At 41.1% G+C, this 23,551-nt stretch overlaps 1 protein-coding gene across 4 annotated transcripts in view; it reads right to left on the reverse strand.

The window, feature by feature from the left end:
- The window catches only part of osbp2b (oxysterol binding protein 2b), a 337,585-nt gene that overhangs the window by 306,541 nt on the left and 7,493 nt on the right, over window positions 1-23,551 (reverse strand). Inside the window, exon 1 of one of the 4 annotated variants that reach the window (XM_061039268.1) lies at window positions 8,082-8,393. The exons of the other annotated variants lie outside the window; for them this stretch is intronic. Coding sequence (XP_060895251.1) covers window positions 8,082-8,160 — 79 coding nt within the window. The 5' untranslated portion in view covers window positions 8,161-8,393. Of the gene's footprint in view, window positions 1-8,081; window positions 8,394-23,551 lie in introns of those variants that run through there. 4 annotated transcript variants of the gene reach the window in all.

Here is a 23,551-nt window from a genome sequence, read left to right on the forward strand (position 1 = left end):
CATGCCTCAAGGGCGAACTTCCTCCCCCTTCCCCCCACAGCCCACCACCTCGGAGAAGACCCTATGTTTCCAGCTCCCACGGTGCCTCTACTGGAGCCTCCTCCTAACAGGATAATTATATTATTTAAGCAGCAAATAAATGTTTCTGAGGAAAGCTAGGACACACATTTACAGGTCACAGCTCGCAAATCACATTTAAACACATCCTTCTTTTTTTTTTTTTTTATCATGTGCACAGCTTCTTCGCCCTTCACGCCCACCTTACAGTAATTGTCCATCTCAGTGTGGGTATCATACCAGCGAGGGAGACAGAGAGAGAGAGAGAGAGAGATGAAGGAGGAGGATGTTGGAGAATGTAATTTGAGGAGCAGCACTCTCTCTCTCTCTCTCTCTCTCTCTCTGCTGTCCCACCATCAGGGTTCATCGCTCTGCTCGTCCCTGAGGACAGGCTGTCAGATCAGCCGAGCCGAGCCGGGCCCCGGGCTGACAAGATGTCAGCCTGTGGCAGACAGACGAGCATGTGGGAGAATTGTACTCCCTCTCTGGATTAAAAAAATAGTTAAGGTTAAAGGCCCTGATCAATGTAAAATATATCTATTAGAAATTACCTTTCATTTTTACAGGTTTAGACTCACTAAAGGGGTCTGTGTCCACTGACGCCATTTTTTTGTGCTGGCAGCGCTCATTGGCAAAACAAAACCAAAAGCAGTTCAGTGTTTTCAGAGCGCAAAAACACTCTCAGCATGAGCTGCTTTCTATCGCTGCAATCACAGTTTCAACCGCCGTGCTTGTCAATGACACTTCTCCGTCTAGGACCAATCAAAAACCCAAAAAGGGGCGGGACTTCTGATAACAGCTTTGTCAAAAACAATGGCGGACGAGAAACTAATCCAACTGATCATCTGAAAGGAGAAAATTGGTTTCAGCTGCTGATGCCAGGACACAATTCATTTACATCATTTTCATGTTGTCTTGGTGAATGTCGGAGAATATCAAGCGCACAGAGCTATTAAAACCAGCCTGTAACGGTCACTGCAGAGAGAAGCCGGTGTTAGCTTTCAGAAAATAGCAACAATGAGCGTCGGTGAGAAGCGCTCGGAGACTCAGGTCGTGGGCGCTGCAGCACAAAAAATTCTGTTAATGTACCCAGACTCTGTTGCAGAGTGTCTACAGCTAATTTAACATGTCGGCAGTATTGTCTGAGTGTATTCAGACTTTGTTATGGTTAACGGCACTATTGTTTTACACATGATGTAATACTAGCAGAAATCATTCTACCCTTAAATACCCTTTAAATGCCATTAAACTTAATCTCATTCACACAACCGCCTTTGTTAGCAGGCATGGACTAGTATACTTAAAGGATTAATGATGATCCAAAGGCCTTTTTTTTCTGAAGCGTTGCATAATGTGTAATTAGGTACACTTAGTATAACCCCTTCCCTGTCTTCCAGAAATTCCCGTCATCTGGTGGTACAGTACTTTGGGGTTTCAGTCATTACTGAAGAAGGAAGTTGTCGATTGTTAAATTTTTCTTCACTTAGAGGCGACCACAGAACTTGTGGGGATGTTGGTAGTTGAAATACAATGACATTTTAATCAGTGATGTTTTGCCCAAAATGCATATTAACAGAATCCTCTCATTATGGTGATTACAAACATCATGTAGGCAGCATTGATTTCCCTCCACAACCTTTTTTTTAAGGTCACAAAATAAAATATTATAAAAAAAATAATCTTCCAGGGGACAGAGTTATCCTGAGAGGTTTTTCTATCATGATGTGACCCTCACCATGAGTTTTGCTTTTGCACAATCCCTTGTGAATATCAGAATCGCTCCAAGCCAATCATGGCTCCAAGCTAACCCGTTGGACACATTTCCCTCAGCACTGACAGCACGAAGAGAAATGGAGAGGACTGTTTTTATAGAGTGTGCAAGAAAAGAGAAATTTATGAGACGTGTATCAGAAACAGAAGCGAAAACAATCGGGAATGAAGAGCGAGGATGCGTCCCAGAGGACGAGGAGAGTGTAATCTTGGCCAGTAATTGCTAACTTGCTCCGTCCCTTCCCCTGAGATACATCACGAGGAGACAAACGGCAGGAGACAGCAGGTTAAATCCAGTAGCACAGCATTCAGCTGCCTCCACAAGGCAAATGAGAAACTGTGCAGTGCAACTCATCACTGTCCCCAAAAGCTCTGCAGTACAGCTCCGGCCGTGTATGATCCAATCGAACACTCTCAGAGAGCAGCGAACAAAAGAAAAGATTAACAGCAAACTGCAGCAACAACAACGCACTGACTTTTAATTCAGCTCTGTTTTATAATGTGCTGCGATAGACAAAAAGAAAAACGATCAGGCTGCTGGCCACTAAAAATGAAGATTTGTAGGCTGAGTATATTTTATAAAATCCCAGCTGGTGCATCAAACACCGTGAGGCTGAATGGCTTTTGCTTACTGCATAACTCTTAAGGTTGAGGTCATTAATTATCCTACAACCTCTGGATGCTAACATAGCTCGTCTGCACCTGTCTGATAGCTATGAAAGGATATCTATGTGAATGCAGTAATAACAAAGTTGGCTGCTCATGGGGAGAAAATGAATTCAAGATAAACTATGAAGCCATGTGTTTATCATTTGAAACAGTCTGCAGGGTCTGATGTTTACTGTAGTTACAGTATGAAAGTGTTCATCCTTGAAAGGCAAGAAAAGAGCCAAAAAACCCGTGCACACAGGACTGGTACTCACACATTAACTGAATGCACGCTCACATCCATCATTTCTTGATCTACATACATGCAAACAGACGCTGAGGCTGTGCGAGGAGGAGGGTCTGCAGACAGCTGCCGCGTGAAACATCAAAAACTTTAAAGTAAGGTCTCACTAACAGAGGTATCATCCCTGATTACAGATGCTGCATACAAATGTAGAATCCATTCATGGTGGTCTGGACTGTCAGCAGATTAAGTGTTCTGGTGTTTCTGTTTGTAGATTGAGCTGCAGTGAATATTTAGTATCAGCAGGCGTTGGTGTTTGCAGGAGAAAGATGTGGAGCGCGCAAAAACAAGGCGGAGAATATTCTGGGCTAAAGACATACGGCTCCAATCAGCTGTAATCTAACGATGATTTATTGATCTAATCAGCCTTTCCCAAACTTAAGACTGAAATACAAAATTACTCCGGGGCCTGTTATAAATGTATTTTTATGACTACAGCTATAACTTTCAGTTTGGGTAAATAATTGGACATGACAACATGATATTATGGGAAGATAGACACAAAAGTTTACTAAACATTATGTCCATGAAAAGTCATGACACGTCTTACTAATCACTTAAAGGGTTGACTCATGGTGAATCATCATTATTGTGATATTTATTTTATTTTTATACTTGGTGGAGGTGCTTTTCACAGCCCACCTGCAGTACCCACACGGCCCACCAGGGGGCCGCGGCCCACACTTTGGGAAGCACTGATCTATATAAACAGATATCTGGATAGAAGTGGAGCGGACATTAACGATCAAACATTTCAACTTGAGACACAAATCTGTTTGAATCTGTTGTTGTTAAAGCCAATCAGCGTTCAATTTCCCAACTGAACGAAACGCACGAGAAATTATCAGACAAAAAATATATTTTAGAAGTTGTTTGCTTCTCCTTTTGACGACAGACCTAACAAAGCTTGCATTTGTACTTTTTACAAATTGGTATCACGATGTTGTTCTTTTTGGCAAACTTAATCCAATTAATTACGAGTAAATCATTTATTTTTCTGACTGGTCCCCTTGGCACGCTCAAAGCAGATCACCGATGACGGATTTACTGTGAGATGATTTAACGCTGAATGAGACGTGAGACAACGTAGTTTCTACACGATGCAAGCGATGAGCTGAGGGTCTGCTTCTGGATGTAAGTGAGGGGGCGTGGCTTTAGAGGGAGCTCAGAGGGGAGGGGGTCCAGACGGAGCACTGAGGGAATGGTACTTTCAAAATCATGCCAGTTTTGGAGAATTACCAACCCTGCCTTTAATCTTCTCTGCTTTATTGTGGTCTGTAGCTCGGTCTCATTGTATCTCTTCAATGAGTTTCACAAGGATTTAAATTTAAAAATTGAATGAAATTAAATGATTGTGTTGATATTTTTTCATTGACGCTGGTTATTCTGAAATAAACACATACAAACTGTCCTTGTGAGTTAAAGAGTGAGTCATTCCTGTGGTTGATCTGCTGCTCTCACACACATGCACATGGGATTTACTGGAAATTATCAGTTCAGTTTAAAATAAAAAAAAACACATAAATCTTGAGGATTACATCTGTAATGTCTCTCCCTCCTGTGTGACAGCCCGGCGAGGTCCAGCTTCAGAGAGCATCAGACTTGTAAGGAGAGCAACGATGACACTAGCTTTGATGTGATGCTAATCATTGTTCAGCTGTCACAGATTTTAAAAAATACTGTTTTATCACAAGGATGCTCACCCAGTTATATCTCTGGCTGTTTTGCAGATTGGTCATCATGGACTGAGTAGCTGCATATTTTAATCCAGGGACAATATCTCCGTTGAGTTCTAGAAAATCTTATTTGTATTTCATCAATATCTCCCACTTCTGCTATGAAATTCTAACTCAACAAAACTCAGAAAGCAAAGGTCGGAAACCATAAGGATTCATAGTTAGTTAGTTTGACGTGATCTCGTGTTTGAGTTACTCGCTCTCATTAGGAGACCCTCACGATGTAGAGAGATCATGAGTCGGTTACACTCAGTAAGATTGTGATCTTTCATGCTAATTGTCGGGGTACCTGTGCTGGAAGATAATGAGCCTTGAAAGCAGGCGGCAGACGAGAAGCGAGGTGAATGACCTGACAGAGCAGCAGTAGAGGTGTGTGGATGTTACCTGTAAGTTATGTGCATTAATATTTGAAAAATAAAAAGTAATGAGGAGCTCCAGTGGGCGTACCCTGCACTCTAACCCTGTGTGTTAGCCCTCTTTAAAAATGCATACTGTGCAGGGAGCAATTAGTTACTATGGAGGGATGGTAGTAAAATGTATTTGGGCTTTTAGGGCGCGGTCACACTGGCCATCTGTACCGTGCTGTACTCAAGCGACCGTGCCCTTATTAGTGCCTTTATTTTAGAGACAGGAAGGTGGATCGAGCTGGAAATCAGGGAGATAGAGAGAGAGAGGGAGTGTGGGGAAAGAATGTGGGAAAGGAGCCACAGGTCGGATTTGAACCTGGTCCGCCCGCTTGGAGGACGACAGCCTCAGTACATGGGGTTTTGCTGTGTTTGCTCACTGACAAAGTTTCCATGTTCTCAGGAACACAAACAGAGTTGAATAAGGACTGATAATCAAAGTTATGTGGAATCTTGCATGGTGAGGATGGAAATAATTTGATTTCTAACGAGTACAACAACATGTTTCCACTCCGTAAAAAATCATCACATTGTATGAAGCTAACTCTGATAACGAAACACTCAACCTCAAATTTCACAAACACAGGGTCTAATGGTTCCAGAGTCACTAGAAAAATTACAAAAATGTGTTAACAGTAAAAGTATTCACTTTGTCTTACAAGAGGAAGACATTCATTGGCCATGTCCTTTAAAGTCTTTATATGTGATGTTTTGATCCAGCAGATGTCGCCCTTGAGCACCAGCATGAAACCAAAACAACTCGCGCTGCATTGTTGTGTTAGCATGCTAATGCTAGCGATCTTTATTCTGCTCGTATCTTCACACTGCATGTAAATTTACCTGAAATGAGCGTGATCTAGAAACACAGTTAAGCAGTGAGTACAGTATGTTATTCTTCTTTTCTCTAGTCCCTCAATTAAACAACTTTTATACTCGAGGGGAGGAGTCAGCCGGCCGTCCTGGCGATGTAAACAAAGTGAAGATAGGACTCTGAAAACTCTGAAAGCATCACAGACAGTGGGACTCGGGTGTTACACCCATTGTAGACAGTCATGACTCACAGAGTTATTTTCAGAGGAGATACTTGATTTATATTATATTTAAGTGAGAAAAATCACAGAGAAAGACTTTAATGACTATATTCATTTAAATAAGTAAAATTTTGCAGAAGTTTTTCACATTGCTGTCGGGGTTTTTGTAGCATTAAGAATTCATCCTTTCATAACATACTCATCCTCATTTCTTTCTGATGGCTTTAATGTTTTATTTCCTTTTGTGCTTTTCAAATGTCCTGGAGCTTTTCCATCATGACAGTGACACAGCTGTCAACCAGATATAATGGTGTGTGTGTGTGTGTGTGTGTGTGTGTGTGTGTGTGTGTGTGTGTGTGTGTGTGTGTGTGTGTGTGTGTGTGTGTGTGTGTGTGTGTCCCAGAGTGCAATAATAAGATCCTCTAAAGGATCTTATTATTCAAGATGTGTATTTTATTATTTTTTACTGCAGTGTCCCAAGTGGAATATTGGGCTCTCCAATTTACTAAGCTTGTGTACATCAGTGAACTTCTTGTGATGAAAGACACAACAGAAAATTCAAAGTACTTCGGTCTTTTTTCGATTCTCTGATTTTTTTGAAATTTCCAAAATCCAAAACAAAAAACGCCAACCAGAATTTACATTTTTAGACACTTCAAATCCATTATTACCCCTTTACCTCTGTCCTACCAAGAACCGGTCTGTATTGTCAGGGTTACCAGTGGAGGTGGATTTGGTCGGTTGGTAAGAACAGATTTAATTTCTAAAGAAGTTGTTTGGTTTACGTTCAGCTAACAGCGTTGTAAAGTGTTGTGGTATTCAAAATCGGTCTTGGTCTCAGCACCCGTCTCGAGACCACTTTTGGAAAGGTCTCGGTCTTGTCTTGGAAGCGAAAACTTGCGAAAAACTGCTCTCGGACTGGGCGGACTCCGGATTTAAAATCAAGACCGCGACTGATCGGCTATTTTCCCATGTCATCCTTTTGATTAGAATGAAAATTCTTCTTTCAAAAACAACAAACAACGGCTGCGACGTTTCCCCGTATCACGGTCTTAGTGAGTGAGTCCCTCCGGTTCCTAATACAAGTCCCTACAGACTAAGCTACTGCCGCCCCCAATTATAGTTATATTTGGATTTACAATGTTCCCATATCCAGGACTTCTTACCACAGGACTGTGACATTTGAACTATAACATTATGCTGTTTCACTATAAGAGAAAAGTTTGTACTATACTGACTTTAAAGGCTCTGATATGATTGGACTGATGCTCATACCTGTTAACTGTTCTAAATGTCTCATCCCAACATTTATATTGCAGGAGCAGAACTCTGTAAAGGTCTTAAAACAACACGTCCTGCATCACGTATGCCAGACTCATCTCATTGAACAAACAGGCAGAGCAAAGGAGATGGAGAGCCCAGGGCTTAAAGAGCACAGCTGTTCAACTCAACATCGGCAAGTCACCAAGTGATGAAGTGAGAGAGGTGGAAGATGGACACAGATGAAAACAGGGAGGGGATAATATTTTAGCACACCTCCCACTTCCTTCAAATGTAACAACGAAATCAGACAAACTATATTTGATTCTTTGAACTTGACTTGTTATGTCCTGTGCAATATTTATTTTTGTATCATGTTACTCAGGTTAATAATGCATTTGAGTAGACAGTGCTGCTAGAATGTAGTAATTAGTCATGACCCTCACCACCCTCATGTCATGTCACATGTGCACCGAGGGAGGATGTCACAGTTTCAACTGGTACAGAGAACTCCTCACACTGAATATGCAAAACACAGGTGCATGTAGGCCTGGCAGACTCCGACTCATCCATATGCAAATGTGAGGTAGAGCAGGCGCAAAGGAAAGAGAGGAAATGATTCTGAGCGACAGAAGAAAGAAGGAGACTGCATGCAGAGAGGAGTGACAGGACAGACTACTCTGCGCTGCATTGTACAGGGAGGCTGCTGAAATGTGAGCATCCATGGCAATAGAAGACAGATAGAGGAGGATGGATGGAGGGATGACAGCTAGCTCTCAGATGTGCGATGAGGAAGGAGACAGCAGAATGATGAGGGTTTGTTGGAGTGCGTCAGCTCCTGTGTTTTAGCTTTAGCGGTAGCTGTACTGACCCTTGTTGAGTTTACTCAGGCAGCTCGAGTTGCAGAGGGAGCGGACCGTCCCCGACTCCCAGCAGCTCCGGCCCTTCATCCCACTCTCTGCAGGCCTGATCCCACTCCACCGCTTCCTGAGTCGCAAAAACTGCCCCGTGTCACTACATAATCCCAGCGAGGGGGGGGCAGATGCAGCGACCTTCCCTGCTCAGCATTGCAGCGTGCACACACATACATGCACAGTCACACACATAACAGTACACAGAGAGGGGAGCGACGCAGGCGCCCCCCCACTTGCAATTCCTATCTCCTCTCCTGCATTGCTTTCCTTTTTTTTTTCTTCCGGAAACACACACGCACTCGGGAAACACACATTCACAAAGCTCGGCACATTTACAATTCTCCTCCACATGCTTCTCTCAGTGCAGTGCAGAGTGGAGATCGAGGGAGGGAGGGAGGGGAGGGGAGGGAGGGAGGAAGTGAGTGAAGCAGAGAGGAGAGCCATTGGCAGCCAACAGTCATCTACTAAACTAAGACCAGAATGCATTGCTTCCTTTCTGTTAACCCCTGCCTGCTGATTTCTCTGCACAGAAAAGTGGCATGTTTCAGGAAAGTCGAGATCATGAAGGCTATGTTGCTCCAAGAATGACACCACAAGGAGCAGGAATGATTTTTTTAAAGATACAATATATGAAATAGGAGGGGGCTAAATGTCAAAAAGAACATCCTTTAATAAAGACATCTTTTGCTCTCCTCGTGTGTCCCTCCTCTGTTATCTTCAATCAGTAGCCCTTTATAGCGCAGACCACCAGATGGACAACCTCAGAACTGGCCCCTCACAGAAAGGTCAGAGTCATTGTAGCTGTAGCTGAGCCAACAAATCTCACTCCCCCCTATCTTTTAAGCAGATGAAGGTTACCATCTCAGTGTTACTGCCAGTACATATGACACTGTACTGTAACTCAAGGTCACCTTGGCAATCTGAAACTTGGATCTTCCTCACGACTCATTTCCCTGTCGATTGAACAGAAATATGCAGACTATAATCGACTCCTCTAAAAGGTCACAAACAGTCAAAATTGAGCCCAATGTATTTAAAAAAGCTCAAACACTGTCCCAACACATACTGCGTTGTGAAGCCTATTTAACTTCTATTTTAAGCAAAAATACATTTTAAACAAAATGTATGGCTCTTTAAAGATGTTGTTTGCGATGTGCATTACTCCGAGGTTTAAACAAAGTAAACAATGGTTTGTCAAGTGTGGCTAACGTTAGCAGTGCTAGCACTTACGGCCTTCAGGTCTTACATGCACCGGCCTGTGCTGAATGTGGTAACGCATTGCTCCTGCCCAGTGGTTATACAGGTGTTTTATTTTTTGCGCTGCTCCTACAAGATGCCATTAAGCCGGGCTCACACTGTGCGATTTTTCCCCCGATTGTATAAAAGTCGGGGTTGCAAGTCAGCTCACACTGTACGAGTGAAATCGGGACGGAGCGTTGACAATTGTTAATAAAGTTTCATTTGAAAACTCCAAAGGACGACGGTTGGTGAAAGAGAAGGAAGTGGAAGTTGTTGTAGGATATAGAAAAGTTGATACAATCGTAGATATATAGATACAAGTTTCAAAAAAGTGCTGCACTGATGATCTGTACAGAAAAGTAAAATAAAATTAAAAAAACGCTGGGTTGCGTCCTGCCGCTGGTCGCCATGACTACAGTCCTCCCTTGTCTCTCGTGATTATATTGTAGTCACACACAACTTCTGCCGGACCCTTTCATGACGTAATCATCAAGATTTTAAATTCTAAATATCAAATGTTTGAAATAAATCGGGGCATCCCCGACGATCGCCGGGCAGATCGGGGACGTTAAGATTGGATCTTTGTACCGCTCACACTACAAGATCATCTGAACAGATAATCGGGTCCGAGCAGCGTTGAGTCGGGAGCGAGACCCTGAGATTGTCGGGAAGGAAGAATCAGAGCTCAAATCGGCCCGATTATCCTGCAGAGTGAGCCAGACTTAAGTCTACTCTGCTGGTTTACAGTCCCTCTTGTGACTCTTTTCATGTCAGCCTCCTCAAAGAAAAATCTACTTTCAGCCACTAGCGTGTGAAACCAACAAGGTAGGTGCTTATTTAGAACCCAGTCTGTTGTTGTTTCACATATTTATAAGTCAACTTATAGCAACAATATGTAAGAATTCTGTTTGATGCACTTTGAAACTGCAGTTATGAAACACACAGTGCTGTTATTCCCCGTTAACATCTCCCCCTCACAGAGAACATGCATTTGTTGACATGCAGATGAGCGGTGTTGTGAGAAGCCGAGGACCCATGTTGACCGACAAGGTAATGTAATATTACCAGACTCTGCTAACGTCAATATCAGCCGATATCGGCATAACAAGTGACCATCGGTATCAGCTAATTACTAGATTTATTCACCAGTCAAAAAGCATTTCATTTAAGTATAGTTGAAATAAACTAGCAGTTCTCTTTCACCAGCAGAGGGCGCTATAAGGATTACGACGAGCATCATCTCTCTCCAGAGTGTCAAGCGGTGATGTACGTACATGTGCATGCAAACTGCATTTGCGGGATCGACCCAATAAATGTGTTCAAACAGATCGAACATAGAGAAAAGAATGACATCGGCCAATGTATCAGTATCACATTTTTTTTCTCCCTAATATCGATATCGGTATCGGACCATAAAATCCAGTATCGGCCGGGCCCTAGTTTGATATATTAGTAACAAGTTCAGCTTGTCACCTACTCCTAGAGATGAACAATGACCACATTGATCAACTTGGTACAAGGGAGACCTTTCGTCCTCATTTTATAACTAAATCAAAGTTGATGGTAAATTAACAGTGTAGATCCCTACACAAAAATTTCCCCCATGGGGGATCAATAAAGTTTATCTTTATCTTTATAGTTAGACTGGGAGTAGCACCAATAAACCATTCAGCCCTCCAATCATATTCTCTACGAACAGGAAACCTTTTAATGTCTCTTTTTTCATCCATATTTTGAATAACCCACTTAATTAGACATGTTCTCTAGAGGAAATCTAAAATCACATCAAGGGGATTTCTAGAAATCGTGTTACTGATAATCAATGTGTTGCAATTAGCCGGGGTAACCGATGCCTTGGATGAAACATTCCCCATCTGTTTCCAATCTGAACACAGCTTTCATATATTAGTAATGCTTTGGACTTCAGTGGAATATGGCGTCAAGAAAAGCACATGCTGAGACAGTTTCATGCTACACCAAATTAGTGTGTAACAGCGTGAATAAAATGCACAAAAATAGTTGTGCAAATGAGTACACCAAGACCCTGAGCTGACTAATAAAACACTGCTTAAGTATTACGAGGCTTGTCGACTCTAATATCTTGGTTGCATACATTCTGAAAAACATCAGATCACAGCAGAAACATGTAATGTGTGGGGGCTGGGGGCTCAGCTGTGCACAGTAGGTGAGGTGAGGGAAGTGCTGACGAAGACAGACTGCCCGACTGTAAATATATACCTTCCTCTGAATGTCCTCGGGCATGTTCTACGGGGATATGAAGCATGAAACCTCCATTCATTTCATTTTTGACCTTCATCATTTCTTTTTTTTTTTTTTTTTCAATGTGCTCCAGTTTTAATCGTGCATAGAGAGCCAGATGTGACTGGTGGTGAAGTATCTTCTCGGTTGATCAGAGTCTCCCACATCATTTCTTTGGGGTGTAAGTGTGGATTCTTTAAAACAGCTATTTTAGTCTTTACAATTAAAGTAAAGGACTTTGAGCAGGATGCTTTTTAATACTTTTTTTTTTCATCATTATTACCTAAGGTTTAAACGTGTAGAAAACTGTAACTGACTGAATAGACTTCTTCAAGAACCTTAATGTCCATTTATAGTTGATATTTTCTTAAAGGTGACATATCCTCCTCCTCTTCTTCAGTTTAAATAAGTCTCAGAGCTCCTTAAAACATGTGTGTGAAGTGTCTTGTTCTAAATCCACTCTGATCCTGTATTTGATCATGTCTATAAACCCCTCTATTTCAGCCCTGCTCAGAACAGGCTGTTTCTGTGTCTGTACCTTTAAATATGTAAATGAGCTGTGTCTGACCACACCCCCTCTCTGGAAGAGCTTGGGTGTACTCAGGCTTTCTCGCTCCATGTCCTATTGTTTACGGTGAGAAGGCAGACTCAGAGGGCAGAACAAACACCTAGCTGTGGGAGTGTCACCCACCTGGGGGAGGGGCTACTGCCCTTTGTGATGTCATGAAGGGGAAATCTCCAAACGGCCTGTTTGAGCACACATTTTCTGAAAAGTGGAGCAGGTAAAAGACGGAGAGGATGGACTTTTCTCCTAATTGGGGGGTTTGTAGACGGACTAGAGACACATATTAGTGTTAGAGGAACATGGTGAAACATATTTTGGGATGGTGATCGTTGAGGTTTCGCTTTGTCGGGATGCTTTTGATGTCTTGTGTAAAGCACTTTGAAATGCCTTGTTGCTGAAATGTGCTACATTAATAAACTTGCCTTGCCCTAAGGTTCAGAATTTGTATATCAGTATATCGTTTCTTAGGTAATAGATAAAGTAAACACAGTCATTTCTTAAGTTTAAATAGCAGAAATAAATACTGCACCCTAATTCCCAAACATCCAGATAACATCAACCTCTTCTTAGTTACACATCATTTAAACTCCACATTCTCTGTTTATTCACTGGAGGGGAGACAGTTGAAGACCAGACCATGTGAAAGACAAACTAAAGAGAAGGGGCATTAAGAGAGCACGAGTTACAGTCTCATTAGACCAATTACTGCGTTTAGTTCCAACACTCCCCAAAGCGTGAACGCACAAACACGGAGCTCATTAAAACCAGTTCAAACTGCTCTGCAAAGACAAAAACACTTTTTTTTTTAACCCTGGAGGAATTATCTTTGACAAAAACTGAGTCAAATTCTGACTTTGAGAACATTTGAAACATTATTCTGTGTTATTTCCACAGTCTGCTCGATACCGTTGTCTCACTGTCGCTAAAGCGACACATGGCCACTCGTAAGAATCAGAAAAGACTAAACTGGACTGCAGGGAAACAACAAGCCTGAGTGTGAGGGCTCCTAATGGACTCACGCTCCTCCTGTGGCGATAACAACCTGCTGGTGGAGGATCCTTAATTAACCACAAATTTAAGCGCAATTGCTTCCTGGCTGCTCAGCAGAGAAACCATACATCAACGTGATGCTTAGCGATCACAAACAGACACAACACTTCAGATAAAAACCACACAAAGCAGAGATAAATTAGAGAAGACTCTCTACACACTCGAGTAATTAATCATCCAGCGATGTCTGCACTTTGTCATCGCAGACAAATAAAGTCCAGTTTGGGATTTTTGGGGCCAATAGCGATAAAGATATTGGAGAGAGAAAAAATCTGACACCAATATATATTAGATGTATTTTCAATCTGTAGAGATGGATAAAGATATACACATTTATTGCGTTAATCCCTCAAATACATTATCAAACACTTGTGAAAAAGATATACGATGAAGACAAGATGATCCTTAAATGCACCATCATCATAATATCTCATTATCCACAAAGTATAGAGAGAACATTTTAAACATTTCTGATAAATATTATGCACTAACAGCCTTCATTTTTTAAACTCTGTGATTATGAAACTCATGCCATGTAAAAAAAATAACCTCGACTGACTGTTTCCATGGCTGCTGACCACAGCTGAAGAAAAAAGAAATGGAGCAATACTTTGAACTTTTCCCCATTAAAGAGTAGCCTCAGTGCAGTGACAGGCGCATCTTGCATGTACAGTTTAATAGGCTGAGGGTCAGGACACGGAGGCTCAAGAGACACCATTGCAACATTTTGGCAGTAAAAAATCTGCTAAGTATGAACAGCTTTTGTGCTATTGAGATAATCCTAATCAAGTTGTGAGATCCCAACTATTCAGACTCAGGTCTTAAACTAATATCTTTACATCCATTACAATGTATTCTTAAATGTTAGATGGTGTCTTGTGTACATTGTTGAAGACATCTTTCATAAGATACTGCTGTTTGCATGATTTTCCCTTTAAGGCCCGTCAGTGTAGCTAGTAGCTATTAATAATAATAAATTTATTTATATAGCACCTTTTAAAAACACAGGTTTACAAAGTGCTTTGACAAACAGCAAAAACAAGAACAAACTAAACCAAACACAGAAGAACAGAAACAACAGCAAGAACATAACAAATGCAAAATACTAAAAAATAATTAAATACAATTCAACAGAAAAGAACCCAAAGTGCACGATACCCAACAGACATATATAACCCGACCATCACAAGAACCATTATAAGAACCCAGGAAACACAAGAACCATCATAAGAACCATCACAAGAACCATCATAAGAACCATCATAAGAACCATCATAAGAACCATCATAAGAACCCAGGAAACACAAGAACCATCACAAGAACCATCATAAGAACCCAACAACACGAGCTGAGACCAAGAGGAACCAAAGATTTAAAAAGATGTAAGAAACTAAAAGAGATAAAATCAAATCAAAAGAGAACAGCAATAAGAAGGTAAGAGCAGAAAAAGAAATAGAAACAAGTGATTAAAGGATCAAAAAAAAAACAATAATATATAATATTAGCTAGCAAGCTCTGTTTAAAGCAACAGCAATGCAATTAATTAAATGGTTCCTGAGGTTAACTTATAGTCCTGATCAACAACATGGACTACTGAAGATAAAGGGATAAACTTTTCTGACTTCAGAAACTGTAATCTGTAGGTTCACACACCAACTGACTTTACTATTGATGCTTTAAAATGAACCTTTCTACAATTCACTGATCAGACTCTTTTATCCAAAGCGACGTACATCAGAGAGTAAGAACAACACAAGCAAGGATCTAGAAAAAAGGGAACAATGTCAGTAAGAGCAAACGATCAGCTTTGAGTCTGATTGGACACACAGGTGCTGACAGGAAGTGACCAGAGGCAAAGCACAACATTGAGGGCAGTTCTTGAGAGCTCTAATCAGTATAGAAACCATCTTATAAGTCGTCGTTATCAAACAAAAACCATCGTCATTACCATCATCATCATCAATAATATGGAGACCATCATCATTAAGTTAGTAGGTATTCATGAAAGAGCTGGGTCTTTAGCTTTTTCTTAAAGGTGCAGAGGGACTCTGCAGATCACATGGAGTTTGGAAGTTCATTCCACCACCGGGGGGCGACAGAGGAGAAGACCTCAAACAACATATTTACAGTTCTCAGGGAACAGAGCTTCTCAAAGCTGTGGTCAATATCCAGCCATGTGTGGCAGATTGCAGTGAGGCGGGGAAAACTCCCAGTCCATTGTGTGTAACTCTTTGTATTTAATTTTGGGCTTTTTATACCTTAATTTTAGAGACAGGAAGGTAGAGTCAGAAATCAGGGAGAGAGAGAGCAGGGAATGACATGCGGGTCACAGCACAGAAATTCACAATGAAAGGAGAAAAAAAAATGTTGACCCAGTCTTGTTCAATTTGACCGAACTGCACAAAGTTAAACCAATTTTTATTTTAATGACCTGTCTGTATCAGCGTGTTCAATTTCTCAACATCTCCTCCCAGCTTCAGCGAGGGGCAGAGAGAAATGTGAGTGTCGACTGGGACACAATGTGCGCTTAATAATGAGCTCAGGTTCATCCACAATGCGGCGGTTCATTGGACACACTGACCCATACAGAGCAGACACAATCCAGTAAGAAGAACAAAGGACGGCACAATCATACCAGTAATGTCGGGCGCATTGTGTAACAATGCAGCAAATCAATAGCTATGTCCACCAGCACACTGGAGACATGATGATGAACACTGGTGGAATACATAAAAACCCTGTTATGGAAGCTAAAGCGGGAGACTACTTCAGGATATTCATTCAAACTGAATTATTTGTTTACAACTTTAACACAGACATTTAGAGAATTTATTTACTCTGTTCCGTGACACTAAATAACTCCCGGTTGTTGTTTTTTTCTTGGGATATGGACTTCTCTGGGTTTGTCATCTCGAGATAAAAACTGAAAGTAAGTCGTTATTACCAGAAACCAGTTTTGTTATCGGAAGATAATGAGATAAATCAGTCATCACATGAAAAAGGAGTAAATAAAATGCATGTCCTCTTTGGGCTTAAGTACAAACATCATGTGGAGACTCAAACATTGTGCTGCCACAAATGCAATAAATTAACCCTCAGGCATTTAACCCTTTAAATGCCAGTTTGATTTCATGATTCTGGCATTTAAAGGGTTAAATTCCTGATAATTATTCAGTATTTGATAGTTTTGAGCAGGGCTGGAGTTTCTTAAGAGATTTATGCAAAAAAGAAGTAGAAAAAAATATGAATCCGTTTTATTTTTATAGCAGTTTTTGTAAATTGAACATTTTCGCCCTCCAATATAAACAGGGAACTACATTTTAAATCTGATGCTACACAAAAACTAACAATGCATCAAAGTCAATATTTTGGATAATCTTTGACATATCCAAGACTGATTTTTAAAAAATCCCCCAGCCACCAAATATTTGTTAAATGGAAAATAACTCATTTTTGTGTTTTTTTTTTCATAAATAACAACAGTGACATCAAGTAATCAAACTGGCATCTAAAGGGTTAAAATCCTCAAAATGATTGAATGTTTGGTAGTTTTGAGCAGGGCGGAAGTTGTTTAAGAGATGTATGCAGAAAAAAGTAGAAAAAAATATCAATCTGTTCTATTTTTAGAGCAGTTTTTTGTAAGTGGACATTTTTGTCCTTAATGACTTAAGAAGCAAAGCTGATGTTTAAATAATGTCGAGGCCTAGATACACTGACATTAATAAATAAAAACTATCACAAAGCATGTCATCATCTTGTCCATTCTGGCATCACTGATTCCTGGGCGTGGCCAAATTATCCATCAGAAAAACTCAAAACCACGTCTGAAGCAGTGAGACGGCGCTTCAACATGCCATTTAACGTACTTAAGAGTAGAAAGGCACTGCGGGTTTCAGAATCCATTAACGGAGACAAAACAAGAATAAAGAGATAAGAGGTGAAAATGAAGATGTAGGAGTGAGAATTAAAAAAGCTTTTTGTAAGAAAACAGGAAGACATCCCAGTTGAAACAGGCTCTAAACTGTTTATTTGATCGGTTTTAATTGTTTAGCATCTACTCTATGGAGTCACTGTGGAGTCTCAAAGAGCGGGTCAGACCTGTGGGAGAGGATGTGGGAGGCCTGTTACTCAAAGATCGATGAGTCCGTGTGGCCACTACTGGTGGTGGTGGGTGGGGCGTGTAGGTTACGGGGGGAGTGTGAGTTCAAAGAGGTTTAATCCATCATGAGACAACAAAGGGATACCGCAATCAGGTTTAAGAAAACGTGGCTGTAAAACACGAGGGACAACAATCAAAAAGGAAACAGAAGGACGCTTCCTGTCTGACAGACTGATCTCAGAGAGGAGCTTCATCTGGCAGATATGTTTGTTATGTCTGATGCTTCTGTCTCCGTCTCCCCGGTCACTGGAGACCGACCTGATCTGAGTGAATCGACCTCTGCCGACACGCGCTTTAACATCCAAGACAAACGAGGACAACCGATTCGATACACGCCCAACTGCAGGACTAATTGATAAAGATGGGGAGCGTGCCATCTGGTTTTATTTTTGGGGAGACGGAGTGGGGTACGACATGCAGGAAAAAGAGGCCCAGGTCGAATTTGAACCCGGGGCTGCCTGCTTGGATGACACATAAGTTCAGTACATGGGATGCACGCACTATAACCACTAGGTTACAGGCGCCCCAGCACGCCATCTGTAATTCCAACATCTTTTCATGAGATCAAAAAGTATAACAAGCAACACCACGCAGTCATTTAAAACACATGTTTGGCTCCATAACGACTTAAAATACAGTACGGGTATTTTCTGTAAAAATCTGAGGATCCAGATCTTTCATCCGAACGCTTCTGTCACTTTGAGTCAAACATTTAAACACTTCTCAGACATGAATTTCTTCCTCCTGCATGTCTTCCACTTTCCAAGTCCAGCGCAGTCTAAGCAGATGTTTGTTCTTCATGAGTCTGGTTCTGCTCGAGGTTTCTGCCTCTTAAAAGGATGTTTTTCCTCTCCACTGTAACTTTGGAATATTTTACAAAAGGACCTGAGTTTGACTTTTAGAAATATCATTTTAACCGCCCAATACCTGACTGTAACTGTTTTATTTGATTTTAATTACTGACTTATCACTGTAGTAACTTCAAGCTTTTAAATTATTTTAGTGTTTATATTTTATTGTTCTTTCTTTCTTTTATTGATTTTATTTTCTGCAGTAGCTTTATCTCATTTCTTGTTGTTTATCATTGATGTATGTTTTCTCGGCAGGGTCGCCCTCAATGATCTCTCTGAGAACTTAAATAAAAGTTGATGATGACTTGATGTTGCATAGTGCTCATGATGGATTAACGTTGGGTCTTTGTAGATAATATAACAAAGTGTGAGGTCTTTTATCTGCTCTTTACAGCGCCTGGAGAAAACATTTGTTATGAATTGGCGATGTACTAATAAGGATTGATTGATGAATTTACTAATTCAGGATGCAGCTCCTTCTGAATTATAGTCTCCTACCCTGCACAGAAACATGCACCCCTTTCCCAATGGGATGCTAAAGAGAAAAAACATTTAAAATCTATGTTTTCAATACACATTACTATATTTTTCTTTTCCAATTTCAAAGCAGAGTTTGTGTCCTGAATGAGTTGTAATAATTTCTGGGGGCAGATGTCTTCTGTAAGCAGCCTCAACCTCAGGATGGGAAAACAGAAATCTTTGTGTAATGACCGTTTAAAGAAAAACGATATACTGTAATATAAACCAGAACATTCATACACAGCTGCATTTAATCATGTTAACATGAGACACACACACACACACACACACACACACACACACACACACACACTGGGCAAAACACAGATGCAAGAAAAGCTGAGTACTTACAGGAGAAAAAGCTGTGCCTTATCCGGTTTCTATGTCTTTCCTCCGGACTTTGCAGCACAATAGAAATGTTTTAAGATAAAGGAAACGAGTGGAGAAAGCAGCAGAGGGTCATTCCATTCAGGACTAAACCCCGCTGGGTGAAAAGCAGAGTAGACGGCTTACTGCGAGAGAGGAGGACAGAGAGGAAGAGGGAGGGGGGCGGGAAAAACCAGACAGCAAGGGAGAGGGTGACTGGAAGAGAGAGGAAGAGCGAGAGTGCCGGAGCGAATGTATGAGGAAAAAAAAAGAAGAAAAAGCAGGGAGACAGTCGGGACCATGAGACGAGAAAGGAGGATGAAGAATGAGAAAATGTAGCCAAGGCTGTCCAAATATGTCCTGACGTTGTTTTGACCGTTTCAGGACCACGGACAGCGCACTACCTTAAGACTATAAGAGCGAGAGAGTGTGTAGAAGACGGGAAAGAGATGATACATGAAAGAAAAAGCACAAGCAGGATGACAAAGTAGATATCTGACAGTGAAGTCCAAAAAGGTAAATCATGTGAAGGCAATTTATCCACAAACCAGAGTGACCTGAATCAGGTGATGTTCGGATGCTGTTACACATCAATGCACATGTTGTTTTGAAACGAAGGCACACATCAGTTTAAAGGCTGGAAACGTCTATCTGCACGTGCTGCTGACTCCCTCAGCTGTTTGAACTCAGTTAGACCCAGAGAAACTAACCACTGCATGACTATCTATGAATTAGTCACCAAACCGCTTCCCTGTTTCCACCAAAATCCACCATGTCAGCAAGTATTCACTCGTGTTGAATTTAAATATAAGTCCATGACATTCTCGCATATTGAAGTCACCACTGGAACAGCTGATTCAACGGGCTGTGATCCCACTTTCACAAGCAGCAGTGAAAACAAAGCAGGGCGAACCCATAGGAGGGGTCACATTGAAGGGACGGGGAAACACTGCCCCCTGCTGGCTCAACGCCTCAATGACTACAGGCGGTGAGCTCTAGTTGTCTTTTAAAAAATCCAATCTCAGACTAAATTAGAAGCAAGATGCACTCATGAAAGGACGGGCAATTTACAAAGAGGAGGCTCATGAATGGTGAAGGCTTCAGGTGCTAATGAGGGAACTCAAGGAATGTATTCTGGGCTCGGGTCAGTTGTCAGGAGAAGGGATTCTCACAGATCCCAGACAAAGACAGACTGAGGATTTGAGTTGGGGATAGAGGTCTTACAGAGTCTTACTGGATTGAACTATTTTAAAACCTTCTTCTGCTAGAATACAAAAAAAAAGGCACAATTACACCGAGTAATGAAACAACCAGCCACTTCCACGATATCGAGTCAATGTAGATCTCTATCTAAACACGTGATGTTCAGAGGCTGTTTGCCTGAGAGGATCGATAGCAGCTGTTTGTCTCACACTGGGGATGAAAACAACGGACACTCTGAACCATCGTGATGACAAAATAATGTAGAAATTACATTTTGGTAAGTTCTAACAAAGGTTGACCAGATTTTCTTTTTCTTGGGTTACAAACGTTTTGAAAATGATACAATTCATGTATGTAAAGACATATTGTGTTGAAAAGTAGAAAATGACCCTGATGAACGCCACAAGCCGAAACACATCGGTCTAATTTGCTAATAAAGTTGATCTTCATATTACAAGAGTTGCAGGAGCTATTCAACCTCTCCAAGCCTTTCACTCTTCGTGCACCTTTGTAGTTGGTGAAGTTGTGCCAGAAAACGGGTTTAAAATAAAAATAAAATAGAATAAAAAAGCTTCAGATCTTTGGTCATATTTAGACCGAAAGCTGCAGCACGTGAGCGAGCGAGAGAGCAGGGACGGTGCAAGTGTCAAGGTCTGAAGAAACAGACATTTCTCAGGTCCCATAAAGACGATAAAAAAGTTACTCATTATTTGGTGCCTCTGACTTCCATTTTTGTTTCCATGGTTTAGAAACAGGTATCAATATCATTGTTTTTTACAAGCATTGTGTCGAGGTCTAAAAGTCTGTTTGAAGCATTTCCTGCACAAGCGGTTGCATTAGACAGAATCACAGTGTCCCTTTTCTCACATTGGCTTAAATCCTCCTCCCACAGATAGATTAGCTGTGAGAGGAAATGTTAGAAAAACACTGAGACGTGCACGTATCCATTCTCTAAGCTTTAAAGCAGCGAGTGAGTTGAAGAGAGGGCAAACAATTTGCTGCTACGTGGGATTAAAGTCAAATGCATGGCAAGCAAAGCACTAATTCAATTATTTCTGGAGATTTAAAGTTTCAGGTTTTTTAAACAGAGTGTCGAAGAGGTCCTGAATGACAAACAGTGTTAAAGTCGAGTTCCAGCAGACTCACCCTGCAGCACCTTGTCATGTCCAGCTTTGTGTCTGAGGTTATGTTTTAATTTCTACTTGTATTATTTCCTGTTTTGGGTCACTAACGTCTCCATCTCATTTCAGATCCTTCACTTCCTGCCTTCATGTGTGATTGTCTGCCCCGCCCTGATTGTTCCCATCTCGTTGTCTTCCCCCTCACCTTAGTATTTAGTCTGTGGCTTCCCCTTCCTTCTGTGCCAGTTCGTCTTTGACCTCTGTGTGAAGCGTACAAGCCTTTTTGTTTCTCTTAGATAACTTTTTTGGAATCGACTTCGGCTGTGTTTTTGACGTCGACATTGCGTGTTCCCTTTTTTTTTGGATTCTGTCTGCTTGTCAAAAGTAAAAACTGTTTTTTTCCCTTACCAAAGACTGTGTTTTGAGTCGTGCTTTTGAGTTCAAACCTGTGGTTTTGTTACAGACCTTAGAGCTACACAAGCAGGTGCATTCATATAAGTAGAGCCCGACTGATTAATTGGCCAGATATCGGTTTATTTTATCACATATGCAGCGATATTATTGGATTTATTCACCAGTAAAAAAGCATTTTATTTGAGCATCATTGTATTACACTAGCAGATTTCCATTACTGCATTTGTGCAATCAAAGCTATAAATGTGTATATCTATTTCTATCTCTACAGATTTAACATACATCTAAGAAGGATGTCGGCCAAAATATTGGTATCTGATTTTTTTTTTTTTTTATCGGTCCCAAAAATCCTGTATTGGTCAGGTCAGGCTTTTATATAGGAACGGTTTGCTGAGAATGATAAAGAAAAACGTTCAGAGGCAAGGAAGCAATAAAGGGCCCAAGAGAAACCTAGATATAAAATTATGATTTTGTTATATTTATATTTGTATATATTTCTTATTCCACTTACTCTGTGCTTTTCAATTCATTGGTTAAAGAAGAAAGGATGCTGCAGAAAATATACACAAACAAATATTGTCACACACACAAATCAAAAACTGTGCCCGAGTGGATCAATAGCCTCCGCTTTCCAAATACAATTATACCAGCAGTATTCCTCTCCTCTTTACTGGAAGTGGTGGAGCTATAAAGCGCCCACATTCATTCCCTAGTCTATATTTAGTGATCTGACTTTCAAATGGAGGCCAGAGGAATATATAGCCCATCTCAGTCTCTGTAGACCCTGTCTGCAAAAAGACACGGGGTAGAGAGGTTTTGGGTTGATGCAAGGTTGACGTGAAGAATAATGGCTGTCCCCAGGATTTTTTCCCACGGCCCTTTGACCAGCATCTTTTAAAACAGCCAAACAAGAACGAGTTCCCGTGGATAGGAGTGTGTGCTGTGTGGTCTGGAGGAAAGCTGAAAGGAAGTCCAGTTTTCACAGTGACATTAGCATCCTACTTTATGTTTTTAAACTTGAGAAGACGGACCGCACCGCCCTCTCCTGGCCGACGCTGGAATCACAACAACATTAAAGAAGGAGAGTCGGGTACGGCTGCATCCTGGCGCTCTCTCCTCTGTGAGAGTGCGCTGAGTCAAGAAGAAGTTTACAAACTCGTGCATTAATTAATATTTACAGTCTCTGATTAATTCAAACATTACCACCGCGCCAAAAGAAGATACGAGTGTGGAAGACGGTGAAGAAGATGGAGTCACGCGCCCGAGGTTTACAAGAAGCCCAAATGAATGTATGAATGAAAAGACGTTCCAATGAGTCACGCAGAGGGGAGAGTTTTAGAGCGCCAACAGCTGAACCGACGCTGCTGATTGAGCTGTGTGTTTATATATAACTCAAAAAGCACATATATGTATATGTAGAATGGCGAAATTGCTTATTTTTTTTATTTAGTCTTGAATGTATAAGCACCTTGTATGTTTGTAATATATCACATGTACACTACAGATATTTTTATTTTCCGGAGCTTTATGTTGAAAATGAGAAGCTCAGGGGGCTCGGCTTCAGGCATCACAGACGAGAGAGCGCCAGGTTGCAGACATACAGTCTTGAAGAAGAAGGAGGGCGTGAGCTCAGACGGCAGCTGTGCTGAATATCAAAATGGTAAATATGTATCTTGGCTGG

The sequence above is a fragment of the Labrus mixtus genome, chromosome 5, assembly GCF_963584025.1.
Source record: "Labrus mixtus chromosome 5, fLabMix1.1, whole genome shotgun sequence".
Taxonomy (NCBI): domain Eukaryota; kingdom Metazoa; phylum Chordata; class Actinopteri; order Labriformes; family Labridae; genus Labrus; species Labrus mixtus.